The following is a 22,350-nucleotide window of genomic DNA, read 5'->3' as shown; positions in this document are numbered from 1 at the left end:
ATGCTGCAGCAGGCGAGCTCCGGGCTTTCCCTTCGCTGATATCCTGTTCTGAAGAAAACGAGGATGTGTGTTGAGGGGGGAGTGGCTGAAAGGGTCTCAACAGAGAACTGTCCTCCAAAGGAGCTAAGCCCAGTGGTTCTCAGCTGGGGGCAACTTCGCTCCCCAGGAAACATTTGGCAATGTTTGAAGACATATTAAAAAAATTTTTTTTAACGTTTATTTATTTTTGAAGGAGAGAGACACAGAGTGTGAATGGGGGAGGGGCAGAGAGAGAGGGGGACACAGAATCCGAAGCGGGCTCCGGGCTCTCAGCTGTCGGCACCGAGCCCGACACCGGGCTAGAACTCACGAACCGCGAGATCACGACCTGAGCCGAAGTCGGACGCTCAACCGACTGAGCCACCCAGGCGCCCCATGAAGACATATTTTAAAGTCATAATGGGGAAAGGGGGTTTTCAGCATCAAGTGGGTTCCAGCATCCTACAAGGCACCGTTCGGTTTCCCCTCCCCCTTGCCCACCCCTCCTCACACACAACAAAGAATTATCCTGCCCCGAATGTCAAATGTGCTGAGGCTGAGAACTCTGAAGCCAGCCAATCCTGCATCTTTATCCCCTATCCTGGGGCTTTGAACAAGCACTGGCCCTGCATCACATCTGCTCTGTCACAATGTTCCATGGGAAATGCTAAAATCACAGTCATTTGGATCACGTAAAAAGATAAGCACAGCCAGGTGGGCCTTTGCAATTCTCTTCCCGCACCGTCAGGTCTGGGAACCCCGAGGAAGCCTCGGTTGCAGGTCACGAGAGAATGGTGCCACCTAGTGGTGGCAGAGTTAACAGCATACGCAGGAGCGTCTCCAAGAACTGGAAGCTATGAATAGTTAGAGGGCTTAGCTGTCACGAAAATTTCTGTGGAAAAAAAACGGAGACCACCCAAGTGAGAACAAACGGAGGCCGTGTATCCAGAGCTTTCTATAGCAAGGAAGTCAGCCATCATCACTTGCATGTGGCAGAGACTCAAATACAAGTGGAGACTCAAATGCTAGTGGGGACAGGTTATACAGAAAAAAAAAAGGCACCAAATGGGCCCTAATTGGAGGTTGTTGGCACAGGGACGCTGGGGGCCTGGGCATCTCCTGGGACCGGTTTGGAGTAGACATCTGGCTTCCCGTGGTTGGTCCTGAGATGGAAGTTGGGGATGAAAATTAGAGAAGCTGGCAGTCATTGACCGAGTCCTGACTGTCCAGGACCTATTACCGCAGAGGCTGCAGGTCAGAGTTCCACTGTCATATATCTGGCCAGTGTCTGTTTGTATATTTGGTCTCTCTCTCTATTTAAGTTTATTTTGAGAGAGAGAGAATCCTAAGCAGGGTCGGTTTTGTCAGCACAGAGCCCGATGTGGGTTTTGTCAGCACAGACCCACAAACTATGAGGTCATGACCTGAGCCGAAATCAAGAGCTGGATGCTTAACCGACTGAGCCACCCAGGCACCCGTTTGTATATTTAGTCTCTTAATTCATTCATCATTCCAAATACACTCCTGCTGTTACACATCCCTTTTTTTTTTTTTTTTTAATGTTTATTGATGTTTGAGACAGAGAGAGACAGAGCATGAACAGGGGTGGGTCAGAGAGACAGAGAGGGAGACACAGAATATGAAACAGGCTCCAGGCTCTGAGCCGTCAGCACAGAGCCCGATGCGGGGCTCAAACCCACGAACTGCGAGATCATGACCTGAGCCGAAGTCGGACGCTTAACCGACTGAGCCACCCAGGCGCCCCAACACATCCTGAAACAGATTGCATAAAATGACCCATGTGAGAAGCAGCTTGACTGCAGCAACATCTGCGATTTTTAAAGGCTGCCCCTTACAGGTTCGGACTTAGGGTTCATATTTGATATAACTGATTTTGCTGTCCATTTACCTTAATATGGATAACATCATTCTGCTCATTGACATTCACATGGGCCCCAGGAATCCCTCAACTTCACCTGCTTGGGTGCCTGTAGCTCCTTAAGAAGTTGCACCTTCACCACCACCACTAGCGTCCCACGACCCCCACCATCACCTCTGTTTCTCTGCCCCTTGGTGTCTAGAACCATGGGACCTTCCTTTGGCTTTTCAAGGTTAAAGCAACCCCCCCCCCATCCTCACACTCAACTCCTTCCTCTTGAGGACTTTATTATTATTTTTTTAAATATTTATTTATGTATTGAGAGACAGAGACAGAGCATGAGGTGGGGTAAAGGCAGAGAGAGGGAGTCACAGATTCAGAAGCAGGCTCCAGGCTCCCAGCTGTCAGCACAGAGCCTGACACCGGTCTTGAACTCAAGAACCATGAGATCATGACCTGTGTGAAGCAGGATGCCCAAACGACTGAGCCACCCAGGCGCCCCAAGGACTTTACCCTTTATGTATCTGAACACCCTCCCACTCCTAACGCCTCTCTCCCTTCCTGTCCAAAGTAGTCGCCATGCTTTGGGTTCTTCCGATTCTTCCTTTCTTTCATGCTGTGTCACACTTGGAAATTGTACATTATGTGTTCCCCTGTGGGATCTCCCTCATAAGTGATCAGCTTGTAAAGTCAGGATGTGGGTCTCCACGTCCCCGGGGCCTAGCGTGATACCTAGTTCAGAACATATGAGCCTCGAGGCACCTGGGTGGCTCAGGGGGTTAAGGTTCCGACTTTGGCCCAGGTCATGAGCTCGCAGTTCATGAGTTCCAGCCCGGCAAAGGGCTCTGTGCTGACAGCTCAGAGCCTGAAGCTGCTTCAGATTCTGTGTCTCCCGTTCTCTCTGCCCCTCCCCTGCTCATTCACTGTCTCTCTCTCTCTCAAAAATAAATAATAATACATTGAAAAAATTAAAAACAGAACATATTATGAGCCTCGATAATATTACTAGATTCTGCTTAAGAGTTACGTATTGGGCTCAAAAAGCATTAGTTAAATGAAAATGCCATTAGCCACTCCCCAATGTCCAAACACATCCCTAGATTAATGCAGCCTGGTACTCCTGGTCCAAGGATCACCTCCCTCCCCGACCCTTCTCACATTCTGCTTAGCTGAACACTCAACCTGTGTGCAGCCGGGCTTTCAGTTCACTGCGCGTTTCCACGATTTCTGTAAGGAAGGCTGCAAAGATGTCCATGGAGACCCAGAGCACGGGCAGAAGGGGAGGGCGTGGAGGGCCCTTCGAGTTTTGCGCGAAATCAATTTATGCAGTCCTGGAGCGGAGGGCGGGGACGAGACTCCGCCGCGTCCGCGCCGCTTCCGCTTTAAGGGGCGGTGCCCGAGCGGGCGCGCCGGGCGCTCCCGGAAGACGCGGGCGGCACGTCCTCTGCGCCGGATCCTCGGCCCTCCGCACGCGGTCCCGGGCTCTCGGCGGCGGGTTCCTCGGCCCCGGGATCCCCTGTCCCCCGCACGCCCTTTCCGCTCTGGGCTCCCGGACCCCGGCCGCCTGACTCCCGCTCTCCTCGCCCCTCTCCCCCTTTTTCTCCAACCGGATCGCCGTCCCTCCGCACACCCTTCCCGCTGTCGGCGTCCGGATCCTCAGGCCCTCAACGTTGGGTCTCTGCACCCGCCCCTCCCAGCCCCCACCCGCCACCTCCCGGCCCCAGGCTCCTTCCCACCCTGGTACCCGGGGTCTGGGTCTTCGGCGGTCCGTACTGCCCACCGCCCCGGCTCTCAATCCCTTGACCCGGGTGTACCTTCCTGCCTCCCCCGCACCCCTCCCTCCTGGCTCTCAGCACCCGCGCTCTGCGCCACGACCCTCACCCGCACCTCCACCCAGCCCCTCCTCGCTGTGGCCCTCCGCGGGTGCCCGGCCAGCGACCTGGAGTGGGGTGGCACCGCCTGCGCGGCCACCTCGCCGCAGGTCGCGTCCCCGCTCTGGGCCTGGCCTGGCGTCTGGCTCGGCCCCTCCGGCCCTCGCAGTCGGTGCAGTTCTGAAAGCCCCCGAAGGCGCAGGCGGCCTCGGACCTTAGGTCTAGGCGAGGTACCGGGAGGGAGCTCGGGGTGGAGCCGGGACGGAGGGGCCGGGCTGCGAGGCCTAGGGGGCGCTCCCTGCAGGGCAGGACCGGGAGCCAGACTGAGCACCGCTTGCACTCGCGTAGTTAGCACGCGGGCTCTGAGCGTCGCCGCATCTCCCTGCTGCCCCACTTTTAAGTGGGATACTCAGCTGTGGCCTGGACTCATGTCAGCCTTGCCCAGAGCGTGAACATAGATGGGTGCCCTTTAAGTCGAGGGCGGGCAACCTAGGCTTTGGACCTGACCTCTGGGAGAGGATGGTGACCCCCTGGCGTTTTTCTGTTAGGGTCTGCTTGTCGTACCTAAGAGGTTTTGAGCTCAGACAGGAACTCGGCCTTCTAAGATCATCTGGGTGCTCTCGTAATGCCAGACTCTGTTGGCTTCTGCTTGGCACTTTACCCAAACTTATCTCAGCCTATGGAGACGTTGGTGAGGGGGGCCCTGAGAGCGTGTGCCAGCAAAGAGCCAGCTGGAGTGACCTAGCTGAAAATGGGCCACCCCAGAGAGTCTCCCAAGAGGGGCCGCTAGGATGCCTCCTTCTGCACCTCCGTATCTGGCTCCGGGCTGGGGCTCTCTTGATGAAATTCTTCCCCCTCCTTCTCTTCTACCCCCTCACCTACCTGGCACCCAGCATCTCCAGCCTCTGGCTCTATCTGCTTCTGAAAGCCACGGAGACCTCGGGCCCAACATACATCAAACTGGGCCAGTGGGCCAGTACCCGGCGGGATCTCTTCTCGGAGGCTTTCTGTGCCCAGTTCTCCAAGCTGCATGTCCAGGTGACCCCCCACCCTTGGACTCACACTGAGCGCTTCCTGCGGCAGGCATTTGGGGAAGACTGGGGAAGGGTCCTCTGCTTTGAGAAGAAGGAACCTGTGGGTTCAGGCTGTGTGGCCCAAGTGTACAAAGCACGTGCAAATCCCGCCTTCCTGGAGAATGTCAGCATCCAGAGACTTGCCGAGGCCTCCAGTCTGCAGCCTTCTTCAGAAGCTGGGGCAGTCGGGAGGCTGGGAGAGCTCTTTGGACCCCTGGGAAAGGGGTGGAAGTTTCAAGGAAGTCTTGCCGACCAGTCATTTCTAGAAAGGCTGCTCCTCCCTAAAGCTGACCCGGATGGATCAAATGCAGTCCTGTCTCAGTCTTCAGCACCTGCCCACCAGTCTGAGTCAGATCACCTCATCCCTGTGGCAGTGAAAGTAAGTGCTCTGATGTTGTCACCTGTCCCTCCTGTCTCTAAAATCTCACTGACCCCACAGAGCTGTCCCCGATCAGAAACCCCCATTTGCAAATCACCCCACATTACCTTCCACTGATTTCTGTTAGCTTGACCTTTATCTGACTGCCTATGCTTTGCAAGCTGTTATTTCTTGGTTCTAGGGAGTGGTTGTGTGACTAGTCCAGTAAAGGCAAACGAAGAGGGTTTGGGGTCCACTGCCTCTGTGGCTAGAGGAACCACCCAATGGACCCACTACTCTGGGGTCAGGGTAAGTCACAGACAGTCTAGGTTAGATACCATGTGGTGAGCCCAAGATGGCAGTCTTCATTTTTACAGAAGTGGCTCCCTTGTCTCTTCATTTCTTTTTTTTTATTAAAAAAATCTTTTTTTTTACATGTTTATTTACTTTTGGGAGACAGAGAGACAGAGTGGGGGAGGGGCAGAGAGAGCGGGAGACACGGAATCCGAAGCAGGCTCCAGGCTCTGAGCCATCAGCACAGAGCCCGACGCGGGTCTCGAACCCATGAAGCGCAGGATCATGACCTGAGCCGAAGTCAGATGCTCAACCGACTGAGCCACCCAGGCGCCCCTCTTCGTTTCTAGTCACCCCTGCCTGGGCTCCAACAATTTTTAGTCTCCACACTTTTCCATTCCCTTTCAGCATGACCCCGGGGGTCTGGCCGACCCAGGTAGCAGGTACCCCTGATGCTCTCTTACACCTCCTTGGAAAAAACCCTCCCAAGCGTTCCTCAGTTCACACCTACTGAATCACACTTTCCAAGAGAGGAAGCTGAGGCCTGTCGTTTTATAAAGGCTGCAAGTGATTCTCATGAGTAGGGATGTTTGGGGAACACTGGACCAAAGTATCCTCTGCTCTGTGGAAGGCAAGGAGTGGGTGCCTGCATGATTTAATCTGTTCTTAAAGAACAGATGTTATGTTCTGCATGTTAGATGCATGATTTAATCTGTTCTTGATGCCTTTGAAGTAGGCATTTCTTTAATTTCCATTTATTTATATTCCCATTTTATTCCGGAAAGGACTTGAAGTGGGGGTAGGGACTGTTATCTTCATGTTTTCAAAAGTGGAACAGGGGCGCCTGGGTGGCTCAGTAGGTTGAGTGTCCGACTTTTGATTTTGGTTCAGGCCATGATCCCAGGGTTGTGGGATCGAGCCCTGCATCAGGCTCCACGCTGAGCATGGAGTCTGCTTGAGATTCTCTCTCTGTCCCTCTGCCCCTCTCCCCAACTTGGATGTGTTCTCTCTCTCTAAAAAGAAAACGGAAGAAAAGCCAGAAAACTTTAAAAAAGTGGAACAGGAGGCTGAGAGGTTGAGTACGTGCCCAGTTTCGGACTGGGCAAGAGTTGCAGAATAAACAGGCATTTGAAAGCAGACTCTTCCCGCCCCACCGTGGTGCATCCTTGCTGGAGTTCTGTGACTCTAGATCCTTATCCGACTCAGGCTTTGGACTCCCTGACTCATTTACCTGGTGTGCTGGCTCAGTAAAATGCAGATTTCTGGTCCCATCCCCACGGTAGGTGATTCACTAGGTCTTGGAGGAGGCCCAGCAGTCTTTGTTGTCACGAGGCACCCCAAGGTGACTTTTATGCATGCTAATGTTTGGGAGCCACTGACCTAACCTTAATGTATTTGGAAGGAAAAGCCCATCTCTTCTTCCCAGCAAAGCCAAGTGCAGCACAGAGGAGTTGCCCTGAGCATCTCCTTATCGAAGGCACATGGGAGTGAGGGCGGCAGGAGCATCCCGGGTGTCGGGACCCCATCCGGTTTTGCTCTGATGAGCATCGGGCTTGGCTCTCCTTTGATGGTGGGACCCAGCCCTGTCTGGGTGAATGTGCCCTCCTGATCCCTCTTCTGTCTGTCTTCCTGGCAGGTGTTGCACCCTGGCTTGCTGTCTCAGGTACAGATGGACCTGCTGCTGATGAAGACGGGCAGCCGAGTCCTCGCGCTTTTGCCAGGAGTCAAGTGGCTGAGCTTGCCGGAGATTGTGGAGGAATTTGAGAAGCTCATGGTCCATCAGGTGAAGCCTCCTTCCCTCGGTTGTAAATAGCATCTAACATAGTTCTTGCCGTTGGCCGTTTCGTAAATGCTGAACGAATGCGTGATTTCCTAGAATGTCGTGGCTCGTGTGGTGTAGTAGTCGGGGTAGGTACTGCTAACTGACATAACCAAGAATACCCCAATCTCAGAGGCCAAGTGCAGCGAGGTTATTTCTTGTATCAAAGTGCCATGCAGATGAGCCGAAGGAGGGAGAGGGGACTCTACTTCATGGTTATCCGGGGACCCAATTTCCTCCCAAGTTTGGTGCTGCCACCTTCAACCTGGGTCATCTAGGGTCCGTGTGGAGTGGAGAGAGAGGCCACTGTGGCCTTCTTAGTCTACAGGTCAGAGCTTTAATCGCGCGGGCCCAATGTCACCGCAAGGGTGCCTGGGAAACACCATCTTCCTTAGCGTCTGGGAGGAAAGTACCAGGATCCTGGTGTTACCTGTGTCATCTGTGTTACCTGTGCCACAATCGATGGCTGATGTCCAGGGTGAGAAGAATTAGTGAAGTCACACACTGTGCCTTTGCTTTGTTTCGTTTCCAGGGTTTTTGAGTAGACAAGGACCTGCTCCCTGTCTTGGAAATACAGGGATTTCCAAGACCTGTATTACAGGGACCCTTGGGATACTTGTTTAAGTAGCCGGACTTGGTGAACATGTTTTGGGGGCAGCCGGGGCTTCAAGTAGGCAAGTGCACTGGCTCCCTGTTGGAGAGTGCAGAAACTGGCCGTCTTTCAAAAGCAAGGTGCTCAGTCTTCATTTCTGTCCTCTGATGGAAGGTTTTAAGTCCTGGGTGGGGATGCATTTGAATGTTTAGAAAGCTTTGCTTTATGCTGCGGGCAAGGTAGTTTCCATGATAAAAGAAAATTAAAATAGAGGAAATAGCTTCTATTCCAGCAACCAGCTCTGCATCGCTGTCATTCCTACCACCCCTCCTCCAAGTCCGATAGACACCATGGGGTGATGGGGGAGATTTTCTCGTCCATAAGGAATATATAGTACGCAGAAGGGGACTGGCCCATAAATATCTGCAAAAAGAGCACGATCCCAGTTATAGTAGGAGTCTCTCCAGGTTCACTTGGGTGGAGCTGGGGCCCGAGAGGGGAAGTGGTCATTCTGTCCTGAGGGTCAGGCTCCCCAGACTCCAGCTGAGTCTTGAAAGGTGAGTGGTGTTTACGGTTGGACCAAATGGGGGAAGAACATTCCTATCAGAGGGACTAAGGAAGGCGAAGGGGATGGGGAGCATGAGGCAGGCCAGGATGTTCAGCACCGTATAGACTGGCTGAAGCTAGGGTTCTGGGAGGTGGAGGAAGCGGGAGGCACAAAGAGATGGAGCTGAAGAGAGCAGTGGGGGCCAAACAGTGAGCCACCTTGGATGTCATCCTAAAGAATTTAGGCTTCGTCCTACAGGTGGTAGGGGGCACCAGCAGATGGATTAGAGAGAGGGAAGATGGGGGTCAAGGAGCCCAGTGCCTCTTTTGGCTGGGAGTCACCCTGGGAGCTGTAGTGAGGGGGAAACGGGGGAGTGGATCCGAGAGAGGTGTGGCTGCAGCCTTGGTGGCCTGGAGTCACAAATAGTGTGGAGGACAAGAGAGGGGTAATCTGCAGTGACTCCCAGGTGACTGGCTGCATGGGGGGCGCGGGGAGTAAATTCCGTTGAGACATGGAGTTCAAGGGTGTTCAAGGGTGGACTCCATTCAAGACACAGAGTGTGGGCTTCTAGGAAAAGAAGTGTGGAGTTGGTAGCGGGGTCTGGACGGGAGACCACGGTTCTGTTGTGAGGAGGTGCTGGCTGAGGACGTGAGGGGATGGAGAGGGAGAGTGGAGGCTGGTGGAGGTCAGCAGTTGAGACCACGTGGGGGCACACAGGGGGAGGAGTGGCCAGGAGACCAGACCTAGACGGAGCGGTTGGAGGCAGGGGGAGGACCGGGGGAGGGAAGGGTGGGTGCCAAGAGAACTGTTCAGGAGGAACAGGGTCATCAAGGGCACCGGTAGCAGGTGCCTGGAGAGATGGGAGCGGTCCCTTGAGTGTCAAGGGAACGGCTTGCCGAGCGGAGGGAGCTGTGTCAGCGCAGTGGGCAGAGGGCAGCGCCGGCCCCTGATGGAGGTGGACCTTAAGAGGGGGACAGGTCTAGGGCTGGTGGAGGCCAGAGGGCCACCGGAGAGCAAGGGAGAGAAAGCCCTGGGACGTGGGCAAGGAGCCCACGCGGGGTGGGCAGAGAGGGAATAGCGGGGAGGCAGTGGAGTCCAAGTGCGGCGAGGGGGTCTGCAGCTGTGGCTTCCAGGAGTTCCCGCAGCCAAAACCGCCCTCCCTTGTCTCCCGAGGAGTTCTGCAAGAAGGCAGGTGCAGAAGGCCGGTGCACGTGGTGACTCACTAGCTTGCTGGCCATCCAGATACTGCTCTCCCTGGGCCCAGGTTACCCCTCATCTTTTCTCTCCACTTCCCTCTAGATCGACCTGCGTTACGAAGCTCGGAACCTAGAACACTTCCAGTGCAACTTCCTGAATGTGAATTCTGTCAGATTCCCCACCCCTCTGCGTCCCTTTGTCACCAGGGACGTCTTGGTGGAAACTTATGAAGTAAGAGTGAGCGCTTCCCAGGCTGTGCCTTCCACTCACAGCTGGGCCATCTCCGCTGTTCAGTCTGAAAAGGCAAAAGCCAAGAGAAACTGAGGGCAACTCAGATATGGCATGAGGCAGGGAGGTCGTGTAGCGGGGTGGCTGGGAGCCTGGGCGTGGCTTCAGACTTTCTGGACTTGAAAATCTGCTTTCTTTTTTTTTTTTTTTTTTCTTCATATGTCAAATTGACAGAGATTTTATTTTACTTTATTATTTTATTTTATTTTTTTTAATTTAATTTATTTTTAAAATTTACATCCAAATTAGCATATAGTGCAACAATGATTTCAGGAGTAGATTCCTTAACGCCCCTTACCCACTTAGCCCATTGCCCCCTCCTACAGACCTCTCTAGTAAACCCTCTGTTTGTTCTCCATATTTAAGAGTCTCATGTTTTGTCCCCCTCCCTGTTTTTATACTATTTTTGCTTCCCTTCCCTTATGTTCCCTTCCCTTATGTTCATCTGTTTTGTCTCTTAAAGTCCTCATATGAGTGAAGTCGTATAATTTTTGTCTTTCTCTGACTAATTTTGCTTAGTATATAATACCCTCTAGTTCCATCCACGTAGTTGCAAATGGCAAGATTTCATTCTTTTTGATTGCTGAGTAATACTCCATCGTGTATATATACCACATCTTCTTTATCCATTCATCCATTGATGGACATTTGGGTTCTTTCCATACTTTGCTATTGTTGATAGTGCTGCTGTAAACATTGGGGTGCGTGTGTCCCTTCGAAACGGCATACCTGTATCCCTTGGATAAATACCTAGTAGTGCAGTTGCTGGGTCATAGGGTAGTTCTGTTTTTAATTTTTTGAGGAACCTCCATGCTGTTTCCAGAGGGGCTGCACCAGCTTGCATTCCCACCAACAATGCAAAAGAGATCCTCTCTCTCTGCATCCTCACCAACATCTGTCGTTGCCTGAGTTGTTAATGTTGGCCATTCTGACAGGCGTGAGGTGGTATCTCATTGTGGTTCTGGTTTGTCTTTCCCTGACGATGAGTGATGTCGAGCATTTTTTCACGTGTCGGTTGGCCATCTGGATGTCTTCTTTGGAGAAGTGTCTATTCATGTCTTTTGCCCATTTCTTCACTGGATTATTTGTTTTTTTTATAGATTTTGGATGCTAACCCTTTATCTGATATGTCGTTTGCAAATACCTTCTTCTGTTCTGTCGGAAAAACTGCTTTCCATTTTATTTGCTGGTGACTTCAGTTTCTTGGTGTATAACAGCAGGCACCTGCCCCTGCCTCATAGGGTTGTTCCAGGACACAGTGACACATTGAATACAAGATGCCTTCAGCAGAGTTTACACAGAGAAAGTGTTCAGCAAATGTTTGTGTCACATCATTGCCCTTAGCTGTTGCCTGGTTCAGCCTCCTTTGTAAAGATAGTAATGGTGAGATCCAGGGAAGTGACACGAATGACCCGGTGTTACTAGCTGTGTGATCTTGAGTAAGTTATTTAAAGTCTCTGGGCTTTAGTTCTTTTATTTGCTCCTGAGGAATAACAAGATCTGTCTTAGCGGGCTGCTTTGACAATTAAATAACTAACCTGTGTGAACTGTTTATTTACTAGCTCTTTCTTGTCTCTGCCCTTTCATCGTCCTTTCCGTTTCCCTGCCCAAGGCCATAGAGCTCATTCACGTCCCTGTTGACTGACTCTTGATCAGAATCTAGTTCTCCTGGGGTCTGTTCCTGTCTTCTCCCACCATCTTACAGCATCTCTTACCTGTGGGGGGCAGAGTTGTGGGTTTCCTCTGTAAAATGGGACTTGTTTTCCTTTGAGAAGTGTTCTAGAAGGGATAAGTAAGTAGATTAAAATTAACTTGTGGGTGACAGATTCATAGGGATTCTAAGGAAGGAAAAACTCTTGAGAAGAGTAGGGATGGGAAGGCAGTGCCCACGTGTCACGTGGGGATGAGGAATACGTGGGGTGTTCGGCGGGCTTTTCAGGGTAAAGCTGTCTCTTCCTTGACCTTTCTTCCAGGAAAGTGTGCCTGTGTCCAGTTACCAGCAGGCGGGGATTCCTGTAGACTTGAAGAAGAAGATTGCACGTCTGGGGATCAACATGCTTCTGAAGATGGTGAGTTCATGGGCATGGAGAGGGTGCCCCAGCCCAGCATGTGGTCAAATCTCACGTGGGAAGATGGTGGAGACGCTGGTCGGCTCCCATGGGCGGGAAGATGAGGAAAGCAGCAAGCCGCCATCTTGAAAATCTGCTCTAGGAAGAGCTGAGCCACCCACCACGACCGTTCATTCTACATCTTTCTGTTAAGCGCTTTTTTGGTGGCATGTGCTTGGTCACCATGCAGGGTGCTGTGGGAAGAGTGGGGAGCAAGACCCAGGCTCTGCCCAAGTTGCCTACAGTTTAGGCAAACAGCGGAAGATACCGTATGTTAAATGGTACTTCATTCAGCAGTGTTTATGGAGCACCCTCTCTGTGCTCAATAAACTAAATTGAGTGCTGACTTTACAGTAGTGAGCGAAACCGATATGATCACAACGTTCATGGGACTGTCACTCATTGGGAAGACAGGCCACAAATGAGTAAATGATACACAGGCACAAGAGGGTCATTTAGGTGGGGCCCATCCTAGCCTCAGGATTCATTCAGAAAGCGACGCCATCTGAGCTGAGATGTAGAGGAAGTCTAGGTGTCACCTACGAGGGCTCAGCCTGATGATGTAAATGAGCTGATGCCCGTAAAAGGACATAGTGAGCCCTAAGCAGTGTTAGCTTCCATGTCATCATTAGTACTAACAGCAGCAACTGGGATTGATAGCAGCTCACGTGTAGGAGTGAAGAAAGTGGGTATTGAGGTTATCCAGGGTCTGGACTCTCCCTGGCAGTTGGCACAGAAGGGAGTGGCTGAGGGATGGATGGCATGTTGTAGGCAAGAGAGAGGATATGAGCCCAGGTCTGCAGCATGTGGAATACGGGTAAGAAGGAACCAGGTGTGTCGGCACAGTGGGAAGAAAGAACCTGCGTGACTGGCATGGAGCTGTGGGGTCCGAGGCCAGTGGCCAGAGCAGGGCAGGGGTGAGAAGAGGAGCTCGGAGCAGGCCTCGACTCCACCTCTGGCCTCTGGTGGAAAGTCAGCAGCACCCCCCCCCCCACCCCCCCTACCACCAGCTACTCCCAGAGAAGCCGGATTGTCTGGGGAGAGCTGGGTGTTCTCTCAGTCGGTGCAGTGGGAGTTCAGTGGGGAGAGGACTTTGTCCCCAGCAACAGGGCTCCAAGGGGCACCTTGGGCCAGAGGGGAGGGTGCGGTGGGGGCAGCCAGGGGGGAAGGCAGCAGGAAAGCAGGAAATAGCACGCAGAATTGGGGCGATCGTGATGGGTTCCAGCTTGCAGAATCAAGGATGGGGGTGAAAGCTGGGGGGCCAAGGGGACAGCAAGGTGCCAGGAGGTTCAGCCCGGGGTCAGGGGTCAGCCAGCCTCTGGAAACCACATCCTGCGGGTGTGCCAGCCCTGGCTTCTCTAGTTCCAGGATTTTCACCAGGGCAGCGGGCTCTCTTACCTCCTTCACAGCCAGAACCTGGGCCAGGAGGGCCTCTGGCCTGGGTCTGCAGCCAGTAGGAGGTAGGAGGGTGTCCCTGAGAGCCTCTGAGGCTCTTCTTCCCCTTTGGAAGCATTGCTGGTGGTTTCTGACCACAGAGATGAGCTTTCATAGGAGGCAGATCCTGTCCCACCAAGTCACACCTGACTTCCTGTCCAGCATTGTTCTGGGACTTTCTTTCCTGCTTAGTAGGTTCGAAGCCACTTCTCCCCGCCCACCCAATGCTGTGTGCCAGGGTGGGTTGTTGGTATCATGGTTAGACTCTACCGTGTGGTCGGATGGAGGGAATGGAGGGGATGTCTGATTAATGAAATGTTTTTCTAAAAAGGTGGTTCCACGAATTTTAAGAACATAGAATTTGGGGGAACCTTTAAACAATGAGTAGATAATTCGTAATTAGAATATCAATTGCTCAGGGGCGCCTGGGTGGCGCAGTCGGTTAAGCGTCCGACTTCAGCCAGGTCACGATCTCGCGGTCTGTGAGTTCGAGCCCCGCGTCAGGCTCTGGGCTGATGGCTCGGAGCCTGGAGCCTGTTTCCGATTCTGTGTCTCCCTCTCTCTCTGCCTCTCCCCCGTTCATGCTCTGTCTCTCTCTGTCCCAAAAATAAATAAAAAACGTTGAAAAAAAAAAAATTAAAAAAAAAAAAAAAAGAATATCAATTGCTCAAACTACAGTATAAAAATAAGTCCTTTGAAATGCAGTTTGGCCTTTGATTTTTCATGTTCCCTTCTAATCTTTTTTAATGTTCTTTACTTTGAAAATAACTTCTCTCTGAATAATGTCAACCTGGCCTTCGGCAGTACAAATTCTGAAGTGAGAACAGAAGCCACGAGGCTTTATAAAATGTACACCTCTTTGCCATTGTACTCAATCGATGTGGGGCTCGAACTTACAAACCGTGAACCCTGAGATCATGACCTGAGCTGAAACCCAGAGTCGGACACTTACCCGGTTGAGCCACCCAGGCAGCCCCCACCCCTGTCCCGGAAGCTTTTTCACGTGTGGTCTGGTGGTGATGGGGTGGTGACTCGACCTTGAATAGCACTGATCTCCTTCCAGATATTTGTGGACAACTTTGTCCATGCAGACCTCCACCCTGGGAACATCCTGGTCCAGGGCGCCGACGGTCTTTCCAGGAGTCAAGAGGCACGGCTGCAGCAGGTGGATGTCTGCGATACGCTGGTGATGGCCATGACACCTGCCCCATGCCCGCTGCGCCTGGTGCTGCTGGATGCCGGCATCGTGGCCGAGCTGCAGGATGCCGACCTGAGCAACTTCCGGGCAGTTTTCATGGCTGTGGCGATGGGCCAGGTGAGACCCACTGGGCCGGCAGGAATCGGAGGTGATCTTTTAGGCTCTTGGAAACCGTGGGGTTTCCCTTGTCAATCTTGTTAATGCCTGCCTTGGCCAGGGGTGCTCTTGATGGACGCAGGTGGAGTGGAGCGGAGTGGGGAGAGGGAAGGAGAGGAGAGGAAACGAAGCTATCCAACGGGTCTTTGGTCAGAACGCGCCGATGCCCACGCGTGACGCCCGTTCTAAGCAGCTCACAGTTTGGGACAGCATCCCGAATGCTGTTTCGTACTGGTAGTTTCTCTTCCCTCCTCAGCAGGCATGTGGGTGGGCACTGGGAACGCCGGCTTCTCGTCTGAATAACGGCTGGCCTGGCCTGTGCCATTTGTTGCAAGACGGCAGGCTGGTGAGAAGCAGCAGCTTAGAGAACTTACTCTCCAAGTGTGGGGAGATACCTTGGAATCTGGAGTGGTCTTTAACCCCCAACCCTGTGGCTCGGAGGGGCTCCAGTTGCTGAGAGTGATTATTTACAGAAAGGGATTCAGCAAAACCTCCACAGAGTCAACTTCAGGTACTACATCAAGAGTGACAGTGAAGAAACCCTCTGGCCAATGATGTGGAATTTTCTAGCAAAAAAGACCCTGCCAAAGAGAGAGCTGGTTTAAAAAACAAAAAGGCAAAATTCAGGGGAGGCTCTGCTTATTTAGGAGGCTTCTGAGGGGACAAACCAAAGGCTCGAGCCTGAGACCTTATGAAAGCATCCCCTGGGCCAAGGTTAAACACTGAGGTGCAGTGGCAGGTGGAGGGTGGGGGGACGTTCCCCTGCGCAGGTGGGGGAGACAGAGCTTGGCTCCTGGGGTGGCTCTGTGGGAGGTGAAAGGCATTGTAGTGACCACTCGGGTGTTCGGGGAGACCGGGAGGCTCTCTGGTCAGAGGGCGCCCTGGGCAGAGGAGGCGGAAGGCTGGAGCGCAGAGGTCAGGTCGGCTGTGAGGAGGGAATTCTCCTCGGGCGGGGAGAGAGCCCACGAGGAGAGTGTGGCTGGTCCGGTCCAGCAGCAGGTCCTGGTGACTCTGGGGGATGGGCTGATTGGTCGGCAGTGCCTCGTGGAGCACGAGCAGCAGGGCACTGGTTTTGCCCCGTCCCCTGTGTGGCTGTTGAAGGTGAAGGAGGCGAACACAGCCCCTTGCCCTGACTGCACTGGAGCCTGTGGGCTCCCAGCGACCGACAGAGGCTTTGAAAGTCTTTGTTTGGTCACCAGGTATTTTGGAGTGGGCATAATTAGAAAAGCTCAGGATGGTAGACAACTGAGGTGGAAGCAACTAGAATACAAAGCAGTTTGGGCAGAGCGTCCAGTTTTATGGCCTCTTGACTCTACCGAGTTTCCTTTCTTTCACGTCTTGCAGGGCCAGAGAGTGGCTGAGCTCATCCTGCATCACGCCCGGGCCAGTGAGTGCAGGGACGTGGAGCGGTTCAAGGCCGAGATGGCCGCCCTGGTGACTCAGGCCAGGAAGAACACCATCACCCTGGAAAAAGTGAGCAGGCCACTTGAGGGGCAGAGGCCTTGGGGTGTTTACTGCCCTTGCCCTCGGATGGAGCAGAGGTTGAAGGGAGACCTGTTCGCAGGGAGAAGTCTTGAGTGGGGTTGAGCGTTAAGGCAGGTAGAGAGCGCACGTTTCCTCTGCCCACGTCTTCCGGGTGCAAGGCGACCCACTGGAGGCCCGGCTCTCAAGAGTGACTCCTCGACCAGGTTCTCCTGGTGGCTGCTGGGGCAGGGACATTTACAGTGCCACTCTCCCACCCATCCCCCATCCAGGTTGTGGCCCTTCTGCAGCTTCGCCTGTGTCTGGAGCTCAGCTGAGTGGGGAGGGAAGGAGGACGAAGGCCCCGGAGCAGCCAGAGGACATGCCTAACCTTCGTGTCCTTTATTTACAGCCGAACCAAAGCCCACTCGGTGTTTTATACACAGTTCTAACCCGTTTTCTTGCCAAGTTCATGGCCTACACTAGCAGGAGCAAGTCAGAGCAAGGAGTGGCCCCCTGTAGCGAGGAGCTGGCACACTGGCACTGGCCATGTGGTGTATTCACCTAAGATTTCTGTGCGCCGAGAGGGATGGGGTCCACGGGCCCCCAGGCTGCACCGTGGCGGGGGGCTTGGAACTCAGTTGTGCGATGGGAGCTGGGCTTGTATGTATGCGGTCCTTTCTGGAAGTTGTCCGAGAGCCCCTTTCCCGACGGCTGGTGTGTGTGTTTGCGGGGGGCGGGTTAGTGGGGTGGGGTGGGGTGGGTGTGTGTGTGTGGTTGTGGGTGTGTGTGTAGTTTGTGTGTGTGGTTATGGTGTGTGTATAGTTGTGTGTTTGTGGGTGTGGGTGTGTAGTTGTGTGTGTGTGTATGTGGTTGTGGCTGTGTGTGTGTGTCTGTGCGTGTGTGGCTGTGTGTGTGTGTGTGCGCGTGTGTGGGTGTGTGTGTTTGTGTGTGGGTGTGGTTGTGGATGTGTGTGGGTGTGGGTGTGTGGTTGTGTGTGTGTGGTTGTGTATGTGTATGTGGTTGTATGTTGGTGGTTGTGTGGTTGTGGCTGTGTGTGTGTGTTTGGGTGGGTGTGCGTGTGTGGCTGTGTGTGTGTGGCTGTGTGTGTGTGTGTTTGGGTGGGTGTGCGTGTGTGGCTGTGTGTATGTGGTTGTGTGTGAGGGGGTAGTGTGGGGGTGGTTGTGTATGTGGTTGTATGTTAGTGGTTGTGTGGCTGTGTGTGTGTGTGTGTATGTGTGTGTGTGTGTTTGGGTGGGTGCGCGTGTGTGGCTGTGGGCGTGGGCGGGGGTGGGTGGTAGGACGGGGTGCGACAGGGACCTGGAAGGTACAGAAGTGGTTGTGGGGACTCCGCAGTCCGTTTTATTCTGTTTTCCAGCTTCAAGTTTCCAGCCTTCTGTCGAATGTCTTTAAGTTACTGATGACTCACAAGGTGAGGCCCGAGGCGCAGCTGAGCCTCCATGCGCTGCTCAGGCTGGAGGGCAGGCGTCTGGGGAAGCCGGAGGGCGGCCGCAGGGTGGAGGGAGGTACTTCCCCTCCGTGCAATCTCGTCCTGGCGGACATTCGTGTGGCGAGTGACACAGGCGTGGTGGGCCGTTTCCCTCTCACGGTGACTCTGAGTACCCCTCGGTCGAGCGGCCCAAGTACCCGCGATACCCAGCTGGAGAGACGAATACCCGGCTGTCTTCACAAATGCCAGAACCGCCTCACTCGGGCTTTTCATGCCTTTTCCGTCCTCAGTTCTCATTAGTGATGCTTAGTATTAACGTAAGTCATACTTACCTCTTTCCCGTGTGGCATAAAGTCCCGGGGCCAAGGGTGGCCCAAGAGGAGGTGCCTCTTGTCCTGGTGGGTTCAGAGGCCCCGGTGGGGCTGTCTTGGCCTTCGCCTCCTGCCCCAGTCCCTTAGGGGGAAGTGGCCTCATGGTTCTTCACCTTGGCCTTTGCCTCGGCTCTATCTGCTCCTGATGGAGTGTGGTCTTGGGCCACTCTTCAGAGTGAAGCCGCCAGCCAAGGTGTTGAGGGTGGGGAAGGGAGGATTCTCCTCTGAAGATGGCCTTTGCCATCATTTCCCGTGAGGCTCTGCAGTCTGGTAATAAAACACCACGTGGAGGAGGCAGCCCTTTGGCAGGGATCATAGCACAGAGCTGAGAGTCCTAAAGTTGTCTGGCCCGGCGCCTTCACTCTACAGAAGGCACAGCGGGGGAGGCCGGTCTGCTCTCTTTCTCGGGCCTCAGTGGTGGAGCCAAGACTTGACACATAACCAGGTCTCTCAGTCCTGTGGTCTCTGTGCTGCTCCATGACTCCTCTGCAGTAGCGGCATGCTTGGGACAAAACAGACTCCCAGACCAGGGGTCTCCAAGTACCCTATGGATTCATGAGAAAACAGGTGCCGCTGGCTCGTGTAGGACGCCTACCACTGGGTCCGTTGCACATCCAGCTTCTCGTTAAATCTCAGGACGATGCCCGCAGGCAGGTCTGATCTCTATCGTGTTATCTGAATGAAGAGACAGGGCACGGAAGGACTAAGTGACTCCCCACGTCCCACCAACTGTGCGTGGCACAGCCTCCCCCCTGCCCCCCTGCAACTGTCTCTTGACTCTAGAGTTGGCTTTGTTGGTGGGGTTTTGGTAAAAAACTTTATGCTTTCCAAAACTTCTGACACGTTCTGTTTTGCAGGAGGCTTCCATACGGCCTCGGGATTGGGGGAAGCTTTAGTCATCGCTAGGGAGTTGGGTTGGAGGGAAACAGGACTGAACATCCGCTCCTGGGAGTTCAGTCGCACACGATGCAGAGCAGGTGGCCAAGACTCAGGCTCACCAGCTCTGACCTGAATGAGCACCTCCCAGCCCCCAGGGCCGCCGTGAGTAACCACAGTAGTGTGCAGGGGCTCCCTGTGTGCGCCCTATATCATGTTGTCACTGTCCCATTTAAAGCCCTCAACATCCTCAAGGCAGGCACCTGTGCCCAGAGGCCCAGCCACGAACCCATGGCCACACGGCGCCTGTGGTAATGCCAGGACCTGGGTGCCGGCCGTCTGACCACAGAGTCCGGACTCTTCTTGCTTTGTCCTCCTGTCCCCCGTGCTCTAACTCCGCAGACAGCCTTCCTTACACACAGTGTGGGACACAGTGGTTCAAAGCTCTTGAAGTGTTTGCTGTTATCGTTGCTGTTCCCAGGATGGGAGAGCCGACAGGTACCTAGTACAAGTACTGAATTCTGGACACTTCACCAGGCATTTAATTTTTTAACAAAAACGTTTATAGGTAAAATATATGTATACATTTATCCTAACCATTTTTTAAAGTTTTTTTTTTAATGTTTATTTACTTCTGAGAGAGAGAGAGCGCACATGTGTGCTTGAGAGGGAGAGGGGCAGAGAGAGAGAGGGGGAAGCAGGCTCTGTGCTGAGAGCAGAGAGCCCGATGTGGGGCTCGAACCCATGAACCGTGAGATCATGACTTGAGCTGAAGTCAGACATTTAACCGACTGAGCCACCCAGGCGCCCTAACCCTAACCATTTTCAGTGCATAGTTCAGTAGTGTCCACCATATTCACATTGTTGTGTAACAAATCTCTAGAACTTTCTCAATTTGCGAAATGGAAGCTATATCCATTGATCGGCATCTCTCAGTTAATTTTTTCCTCCTGGCAACCCCTGGCAACCACCGTCCTACTTTGTTTCTGTGATTTTGACAACTCTAGATATCCCGTATAAATTGAATCGCGCCCTATTTGTCCTTTTGTGACTGGCTTGTTTCACTCAACATCATGCCCTCGAGCTTCCTCCATATTGTAGCACGTGACAGGGTTTCCTCCTTCTGTAAGACTGAATAATATTCCACTGTATGTCTACACCGTATTTTCTTCATTTGTTCATCCAGCCACGGATATTGGGGCTACTTCCCCCTCTTGGCTGTTATGAATAATTCTGTAGTGAACATGGATGTGCAAATATTTCTTTGAGGTCCTGCTTCGAGTTCTTTGTATATTTACCCAGAAGTGGGACTGCTATATCATATGGTATTTTTTTTTAGTTTTTGAGGAAGCTCTGTACCGCTTTTCCATGCGTGATTTTACCTGTCCGCCACCAATCTACAAAGGATCCAGTCTGGCTTTTTGCTAGTGCCCATCCTACCGGGCGTGAGGTGGTATCTCCTTGTGGTTCTGATTGCGTTTCTCTAGTGATTAGTGACGTTCAGCATCTATTCATATGCTTGATGGCCATTTATACATCTTCTTTGGAGAAATGTCTATTCAAGTGACACTTAACTTTTTAATAAAATATTTGCCAGAGGGGAGCCTGGGTGGCTCGGTCGGTTAAGCTCTGACTTCGGCTCAGGTCATGATCTCACAGCTCCTGAGTTCGAGCCCTGCGTCGGGCTCTTTGCTGACAGCTCAGAGCCTGGAGCCTCCTTCGGTTTCTGTTTCCCACTCTGGCCTTCCCCTGCTTGTGCTCTGTCTCTGTCTGTCTGTCTCTCTCTCTTTCTCTCAAAAATAAATGTTAAAAAACATATACATTTGTCAGAAACAGTGGAAGAAAGAATACAACAAACACAAGCTCACCCCTCAGCTTAAGTTAAGAATGAAAACATTTCTGGTGGTGCTGAAGCACGACCTGACCCCCAGACAACTTCTCAGGTCTTAACTGAGACAAATGCCCTTTACCTTTTTTTTTTAAGTTTTATTTATTTTGAGAGAGAGAGAGAGAGAGCATGTGTGCCAGCGGGGGAGGGGCAGAGGGTGAGGGAGAGAATCCACACTGTCAGCGCAGAGCCCGACAGGCTCGAACTCCCGAACCGTGAGATCATGACCTGAGACGAAATCAAGAGTCGGACGATTAACCCACTGAGCCCCCCGGGCGCCCCAATAACGTTTCACTTTTAACAGAGAGTATTTCCCCCTGAGTCAGCCTTCCATTTTTTGACCTTCTGTGCTCTCGAAAAGCAGATTCTTGCTCTTCCAGGTTTAAATTATGGCTTTACTCTCCCTCATGCAGCGGCCTGGAATAAATCACTTAACCACCCTGCACCTGAGCTTCCTTTCTCTAGCATGTGGAGAACAGTACGTTTGCGGACTAGTTGAGTAATTTACTTAAATCGCTGCTACTATTCCCCTGGCTCCAAAGGGGAGGCAGCCATGCTGTTTGAGCAAAGCCACTTGCGCGGTCTCACAAAGGCCGTTGCAGCTCTTGAAGGATGACCCTCGTGCAGCTGTGAAATAGTCATTTTAACATTTTTAAGTCATTCATCCACACACACCCCTAGAGAAGTACGTGCTTCATCCCCCAGATTTTCCGTCAATATTTCTAGTAGAGGGGAGGTTGGGGGAGTAGATGATGGTGGGGAAGATGATGGGGTCGGGAGAGGAGTGGTAGGTAGGTGGTAGAAATCCCAGGCATCGAGTGGACGGTCTCATGGTTATCCGGGATCCTCTCTCTCTGTCAGTGGGCTTTGGCAGGAACCAGTTTTTCTGTTTCAGGTAAAGCTAGAGAGCAACTTCGCCTCCATTGTGTTCGCCATCATGGTGTTGGAGGGGCTTGGCCGCTCCCTGGACCCCAAACTGGACATCCTGGAGGCAGCGAAGCCCTTCCTTCTGAAAGGACCAGCGTCCTCCCGCTGACCGCAGCCGTCGGCAGGCAGCGGGCTTTCGTCTCAGAACTGAAGGCCACCCCCGGCAGCCTCTCCTGTGGCAGCTTGGACATTTTCAAATTGGTACGCGTGGAAGGCATGCCGAGGTCTGGCACTCTGACCTGGTTCAGGCTTCTGTGTGAAAAGCTTTGGGTTATTTGGGGAAGGAAAGGGAGGGGAGACTCCTCTCCGTTCAGCGTGGGAGATGGGCCCGGTGTCAGGGAGACTTTCAGGGAAAATGTTCCGCGGAGGAGGACAAATAAACTTAGTTATTTTGTTTTCTCGTTTCTCTCTTTTCTTCTTAACCCTGTACATTTCCCAATCAGGGAGGCCCTGCAAGTGCTCTGATATTTAGGTTAGAAAATGTCACAGAATCCTGTAGACCCATGGCTTCCAAATGTTTTTGATTAGGTACCCTCCTAGTGAAA

General features: G+C 52.8%; 1 protein-coding gene across 2 annotated transcripts; it reads left to right on the top strand.

Annotated features, from left to right (window-relative positions):
• Positions 1-4,287: 4,287 nt before the first annotated feature.
• On the top strand, positions 4,288-22,201 carry ADCK2 (aarF domain containing kinase 2). 2 transcript variants are annotated; one of them, XM_058724080.1, is made up of 8 exons: positions 4,288-5,220; positions 7,130-7,276; positions 9,751-9,879; positions 11,910-12,005; positions 14,542-14,793; positions 16,177-16,305; positions 17,672-17,725; positions 21,774-22,201. In XM_058724080.1, exons 1-8 carry the CDS (start codon positions 4,288-4,290, stop codon positions 21,912-21,914), a joined length of 1,881 nt encoding a protein of 626 aa, XP_058580063.1. In that variant the 3' UTR covers positions 21,915-22,201. The 2 variants fall into 2 exon arrangements, with proteins under 2 accessions (XP_058580063.1, XP_058580065.1); XM_058724082.1 differs by lacking the exons at positions 17,672-17,725; positions 21,774-22,201 and adding an exon at positions 16,587-17,028.
• The last annotated feature ends 149 nt before the right edge of the window (positions 22,202-22,350 follow it).

Source organism: Neofelis nebulosa, chromosome 4, assembly GCF_028018385.1.
Source record: "Neofelis nebulosa isolate mNeoNeb1 chromosome 4, mNeoNeb1.pri, whole genome shotgun sequence".
NCBI lineage: Eukaryota > Metazoa > Chordata > Mammalia > Carnivora > Felidae > Neofelis > Neofelis nebulosa.
The sequence above is the reverse complement of the archived record's forward strand: the minus strand, read 5'-3'. Positions and strand labels throughout refer to the sequence as shown.